Consider the following 7,496-nt stretch of genomic DNA (forward strand, 5'->3'; position numbering starts at 1 on the left):
CATCCTAGAGATCAGAATAACTACAGTCAATAATTGAAACGACATAGTAATTTATTAGGAAAAAAAAAAGAGAGAGAAGGGTATTTTGTGGTCCACCATTATGGTGCATCACCTGCTATTGCTCTTACATTATTCACTCGATCAATACTTCCTTCATACACAATACTTGATCTCCAATATCTAGGTAAAAGTCAGATTCTTATGGAAACTTCAGAAGGTAAACTCCAATCATTCAGTGATTAGTCATATTTCATGTAAATGCTTACAAAGTTTAGAGTACAAAAGGCAATTTTTAATACAATATTTAAAACTATCTCTTAAAAATAATTTTATAGATATTTTAGGTTTTCAAGAATAAACAGTGACAATCTGTTCTTCAGAGGAGTTAAGAAAGGAATCATTAAATACACCTAAAGCACAGACACTTGCAGACTCAGAGAAATGTTCTGGGAACTTTTGAATGGTCCCTGAAATGCTAAACATAGAAGGTTCCTCAGACATGTTTTTCTGTGCTCTGGTTCAAGTAGTAAAGGATTTTGCAGACTTTTTAGCTGTCCCTGTGCATTGTGCCCCCTCCAACGGCAAAAACTCCCCAAAAAACCACCCATATTATTCAATATTGTATTCCTTTCTCAGCTTTACTGTCAATGTAAGACAGCCTTTTATTAAATGCACTTTTCCCTATTTCTCAGGGATTTCAGCTTTTGTTTCATGACACACCACAGCTGAACTTATTTATATGAATTTTAAATGGTTTGTCACAATGCAACAAGGACTGTGCAGGTTGTATAAATTTTCATGATAATTCTGTTGTAACCAAGATCAGTCATGCCATCCCTCCATTAACAAGATACTTACTTAGCCAAAATCAATAAATCCCTCTCCTGAAAACCTGGAATCTAGCCCTATCCAACTGCTACAGACACGTGGCAATGTCCCCTAGTTTAGCACAATTTTAATGTAGTTTGCACAATACTGAATATGATTTTGTCTGGATTTTCTGGTGTGACTAGAACGCAAAGTAATGATAACCAGGAAGGTCAGAAGTTACAGAAAAGAAGCAAAAAAAAAAAAAAATTTAAATTCACCAGCCAAGGACTAATCCTAACCATAAAATAGGTAAACAAACAAACAATGAGTATACCTTAAAAAATATTTGTAAGCAAATTCAAGATTCTGGATGAGATAATGGCAATGAAAGCAAAATTCAAATTAGTGATCCTAAACAGACGGAAGTATTCAGAGCAAATACATGCTTAACCTAAGCCCCAGAGACCAGTACACGTCTAAGAGAAGGTTAAGGGATATCTCCACAGAATATATACAGAAAAGGCGCAGTGGTCTGCAGACTGCCTTTGTCAGACAGATGCTCTCTGAGATGGTAGAATTCTTGTAACTTCTATAAACCATCACACCAAAACATAGAGAAGCTAATCTCCAATGAACTTCCACTGTAAGTGTAACCATGTTATGCTGTTAATTTATACTAACAAGACATAAAGGCCTAGTTTTAGAGGTCTATGTACTTAAAATGAGTTGACAGAGAGCTGCTTACTTGTCACATCTCCTGTAAAGAAATATTTTGCTGACTTTGACAAAACAAGGGTGTCCTTTTTAATGCTATTACCAGTTTTTCAGACAACCTCTACCATGAACTGCATGCAGTTGTATTTCATTCAGCAGCAAGCAGCACTTGAACTGTTTCCAAAAATAGAATTAGCTACATTCTTTGTTTTTATTAAATCCATTTTCCTATAATATCTGATTAAAACATTGTCTTTATAATAACTGAAAGGGATAACCATTAAAATGAATGTATTCTGACTCAAGCACTTATATAGAATCTACAGAAAGAGGCCCAATCCTGGGCTTGTACAAGTAACATTTTTTCTTAAAAGTCTTTACTAATTTACAGAGAGAACACTGTTAAACAGACATGCTATACTGAATAGTGTTAAATAAAAATGAGCAAATTATTTTGGTGACAAGGACAGAATTAATTTGCCTTGTAGCATATGGTTCAAAAATGCTTTAGCAAACGCTGCATGTATTAACAGTATTAAAGCTATTGTTTCAACATTGTAGTATAATGATTTTATGTACCTGAAAATTACCAGTTTCAACTGTGCATATTATGGTTATAAAGATAAGATGAAGTATTTAGTCTTTTATGTGTGCTACAGCATTACTAAACTTGTACACATCAGAATACTTTAGTACATGAGCTGTTAGGCTCATGAGCAAAATTTCTATCCTTCATACCTAGTTTTCTAGTTTCAATGTCTATTATTCATCTGAAGTGTCTTCTTTGCCATAAAATAAACGTTTTTTGTAAAAACTTAGTGATTAATGCTTACAGCATTTTTTGGTTGTAGTTTTCTTTGGCTTTTTTTTTCCAAGCATCTCACTTCTGGAACTTCTTCCACAGTCTTCTTGTAATCAATGCAAATACCTGATTAAATATCTTCATGCTTCATGCTTTTCTAAGTCTAACTGGAGATTATGTGAATATTCATAGGGTATATTAACTTGATTTTATCCTGATAATTTTCCTCTCCATCTTTTGGCTCTCCATTTTAATGATAAGGAAGAGCTTTCCCTGGTAAATGCTGTGTCCAATTCCAATTAAAGAAATCACCTAAACTGACCTTTCAAAAACAAAATAAATTAGGTATTTGCAAAGAAAGAGCAAATCACACTCAAAGTCAGATACTGCACAGGTTCTGTATATATTTGAGATAATGACTTCAAAATTCAGATGGCAAATTTAGAACTAATAAATGTACCCAGAACAAATGCAAATCATACATACGTGTATATAAAGTGACCGACACACATTGCTTTGCTGCCTTTCAGCCTATTTTGCTTACTTTGTAGGATCAGAAAAAGCTCAGTTTTTCTGTATTGTGCAATACACTGTGTCCCAGTGTCACTACCTTACACGTGGAAAAATACACACTCCCTAGCTTCTGTATTGCAAACTATATATTTTGTTATAAAATTGAACTAACATGTACAATGAAAAATTTATTTCTTTAAACAAAAAATCCTTTTCCCTTGGATGATATTTTTGTTTGCTTTAAGCTCTTCAGAAATCTGAGTGATCCCCTGGTTTGTACTCTCTCATGTTTCATGAGAACTGAGGTTGTCAGATCAATTATTCATGTTTGTAAGATCTTCCCTAATTTGTCACACAAATCAGGGAAGCACTCAGCAATTTGTTAGCACTCAGACAAAATCACATTATTAATGAGGGGTTTTGTCCCCCACTCATTCACATACACTAAGTGTTGCTGTGATCCCTTTGAGGAAGATACATACTAACATTAAAATCTTCCATAGATTCCAAACAACCCTTTGAATAAATATTGCAACATGTATCTTTTTATTAAAAACAAAACAAAAACAAACAAACAAACAAAAAAGGCATTTTTATATTTTTAACTTATATTTCTGACTTTTAAATGCAGTTTCAACTCAGTGAAGCAACCAATATGTATTTAATTATATGGAAAAGATGGTTTAACTGCAAGGCAAATTCAGTACCAAAAATCCAAAGAAAACTGCCTTGCCTGAAATGTACACAAATCAATTCTCTGCAGTGATTTGAAAAGAGCTGTGCTTTAATACCTAGATTACTAAAACCAGAGTTGATAAAGCCCTATATTCCTGTGGGTAAAGCTTTACTGAAAAACTGACCATCTATAACACACTTCATTAAATTATTTTTTCTTCTTCCCAAACTGACACAACTACTAGAGCTGCTTAAACTCCTAATGCTAACTATATTAATCTGTCATCTACTGAAAACTTTGACAATTTGAATTCAAAGTAGAATATTAAGGATCTGCTGACACCCTACAAAAATCTTGAAAAAACACATTTTATGCACAATGCTTTTGTATTACGTCTTTCTTCTGAATTTCTTCAACTTTCTTCCTCTTACTACGTAAGGTGTAATTAAGGCAAGTCATGGTCCATACAGTTGAAAGCATCGGGAAGCCATGATTAGACTTACCAGAAACAACATGACCCAATTCACTTTTCTACAATGATACTACACTCAAAAAAGTTTGTGGTAACACCCACAGACTGCACTGATCTCATAAAATGGCCTGTGAGTCCAAAAGTTGTTCTTCTAACCTCCCTTTAGATTATTTTTGATTTTTTTTAGCAATTTCTCTTTTAAGAAGCACGGTGAGAGCACTCCACCAACATTAAGGAGACTTGTACAGGAACCTCACAACAGTGCTTAAGAAGTGTCCCTGGGGACAGTCATCAGCAGTAACTGATCTCATGGTTTCTGCACATGGGATCCTGGCATTCTCTACTGCTGGAATGATTTTAAGGCTAACCAATAGAAGAAGCATAAGCACACTGAACCTCAGTGATTTTATTCTCTAGCTATGCAGCTCCTTGCAAGATGCTAAGCATTGGCAAAAGGATAAGCTGTCACAAATAACAGCAAATTGCACCAAGGACCTATTAAGTAAAAAATTATTAAGCTTAGCAATTTGTTCGGTAATAAAATGTATAAATGTGATTTAGCACAATTATATGAGAGGATGCTAAAATATGGTCTTTAAGATAAACTATTTCAGTAATGTTTTTTAAAATGTTCTCTAAAATATCAACAAATTTATCAGCTTTGACAAAAAACATTGCATTAGCAAAGATATAACATGTCAGTAATTAAGGTAGCAGAATTATGGACTGAGATGCTTGCATGTCTGAAATTTTACAACAAAACTTATTTTATTAAATTTTACTTTTCTTGATTTTCTGTATTTATTCTTATATAAACTGTATATAATCACTCATAATTCCATCTAGAAGGAAGGACAGAATAAGCTTGTCATTTTATAGAACAAAATACAACCTTTCTTATGAAAGTAATTTCATGTTTGCAGTCGGAGAAACCTCTTGAAACAAGAGATTTGTTTCAATTTGGCTAATAGCTCCCCAAAAGCACAAGGCATAGCTGATATTGTGGTATTTAACTTAACTCTTGTGGAAGTGCTGACAGTATACGAACAGTAGCTGATGATGCTCATCAAAACCATTGCTCTTGATAGCACTGCCACCTGCTGTTCATCTTAATTTTGTTTCTTGCTCAATAGTTTTAACTACTGACTTTGTACAGCTAATTTCACCTCATCTGTTAGAAAGTTGTACAATCAACACCGATTTTTTTTAACCATTTAAAACACTGCTCATTATTTCAGTTTCTTTTGGCAGTAGATGCACAATTTTCTTCTTTTCGTGGTTTTTTAAATGCATAGAATAATCACACTAAAGAAGCAAGACTTCCTGCCTGCTTTTTGGAAGTGTTTGTTTAGGCTTCTCTATGTGTTTCTTAAGATGTTTTCACATAGTAAAATATTAAAAAGTAAATAATCGAACTAAAAAATTATTAAATGATGTTGTTTAATTTTTAGGCCAACAAACCTAGCCCAGAAATTCAGGAGGTGTTAGATGTTAAGAAGTAACTTTTACTCTTTAGAAAACAGACCTAGTAAGTTGTTGTGGGATTTTATCATATAAGTTAGGCCTTCAGCTCTATGGTATTAATACGCTTCTGTGAATTTAATCAGAGGAGGCTATTCAACAATGAAAGACAAATTATTACATTTCCTTTGCAACTCTCTTTAGAACTAGCCTAGGTTTCTGTACAGACAAAAGAGCAGACAAATTAAAAAATAATTTTATTTCTGAAATTGAAACTTGGTACATGTACATACTTTATTCTTGTAAGTTTCTATAGAGAGAGAAAAAGATGAGATGTATGTTTGTGGGGGAGTTTATAAATTTATTTAATTACATGTTTATCTGTTCAAGCATATAACACTGTTCTAAATCTACTACTAAATTTCAGGGGTTGTAAGTAAGCCAAGCTATCATGATGGTTGCCTTACACTGCTGCTCAGAATATTGTGTTTGAAGAAAAATGCTCCTTTCCACTGCCTGGTCTTGAAGGCTGAATTCCAAAAAAGTTTATTGCGAAATTACTAAAATGAAGAGAGTGGATTGTAGGATAAAAAGCACTAACAGTGGATTGTAGGATAAAAAGCACTAACAATCTTTTGGGGCAGATGTGAAGATTCAAATTGAGGACTTGTTTCTGCTCTGCAGTGGATTTCCATAGCAAGGTTTTCATAGCAGGGGGGAATATAGGGGTGTTTTCTATTAGAAAGTAGTCTCTTAGTAGCAGTTTCTATAGGAAAGTATCCAACAGAACTGGTGCCAACCCATTCCAAGACAGACCTGCCACTGGCCAAGGCTGAGCCCATCAGTGACAGTGGTACTGCCTCTGGGATACCTGATTTGAGAATGTGAAAACGTTACTGCACCAAAGCAATTGCAGCCAGAGAGAGGAGTAAGCATATGTGACAGAAGGAGTTTTACAGATACCCAGATGAGTGGAAAAGGAGGGGTAGAAAATTCTCCAGGTACTGGAGCTGGATTCCACCCACAGTCGGAGGTGTAGCCCATGGTGAGGCAGCTGTGCCCCTGCAGCCCATGGTGGGCCATGGTGGAGCACAGATCCACCTGCAGCACAAGGACAGCCCTGTGCCAGAGCAGGTAGGTGTCTGAATGAAGCTGTAGGAAGACCTCGTAGAGGACTAGAAGGATGTAGCAGGACTTCCATGGAGAGAGGTGCCCAGGCTGGAGCAGGTTTGTGGGCAAGACTTGTGACCCCAAAGGGCACCCAGGCTGGAGCACTGCATTCCTAAGGGACTACAGACCATGGAAGGGACACGTGTTCAAGCAGTCCGTGAATAACTGCAGCCTGTATGAAGGACTCATACTGGAGAAGTGCATGGAGGAGAGGAAAGATTTCTTCTCCTAAGGAAGATGCAGTAGCAGAGACCATAACTCCCATTACTATCTCACTTGCACTGCTAGAGACAGGAGTAGAGAGTCAGAATAAAGTTAAGAAATTAAGCAGGGAGGGATGGGAGAAAGCTATTTTTAAGATTTGGGTTTACTTCTCATTATCCTACTCTAGTTAGAATGCTAATAAATTAATTTCCCCAAGTCTGTTTTACCCATGACAGTAACCAGTGAGTGATCTGTACCTATCTTTATCTCACCCATGAAGCCTTTCTTTGTATATTGTCTCCTCTGTCCAGATGATGTGGAGAGTGATGAAGTGAATTTGGTGGGCATCTGGCATTCAGGCAAAGTCAACCCACCACATACTTTTTATGGGAATTCTTTCTTCTTCCCACTATGCTGACTATAAAGAATCCCTTAGTGAAATGACTGCTCCTATACTGACAAGGAAGTCTAGATACATAACAGGGACAGCAGAGGGACTGGGCTGACAGGGACAAGGACATTTGCAACATTAAGACAGTATGGGAATACAAATTACACGTTAAGAGCACAATAAGTAGTCATATGGTGATAGCAATAATTAGGTTCAACTGCTTCCTTTGAAGAAGAGACAGAGGAGAACATGAAAGAGTTGTACTATGAGTGACATAAAATAG

The 7,496-nt window shown here is 35.7% G+C and overlaps 1 protein-coding gene across 1 annotated transcript in view; it reads right to left on the minus strand.

The window, feature by feature from the left end:
- Nucleotides 1-6,492, minus strand: part of LOC115948905 — a 35,265-nt gene extending 28,773 nt beyond the window's left edge. Inside the window, exon 1 of the mRNA XM_031064601.1 lies at nt 6,412-6,492. Coding sequence (XP_030920461.1) covers nt 6,412-6,492 — 81 coding nt within the window. The remainder of the gene's footprint in view (nt 1-6,411) is intronic.
- Between the last annotated feature and the right edge of the window lie 1,004 nt (nt 6,493-7,496).

This window comes from Geospiza fortis, unplaced genomic scaffold (assembly GCF_000277835.1).
Source record: "Geospiza fortis unplaced genomic scaffold, GeoFor_1.0 scaffold249, whole genome shotgun sequence".
NCBI classification, from domain to species: Eukaryota; Metazoa; Chordata; class Aves; order Passeriformes; family Thraupidae; genus Geospiza; species Geospiza fortis.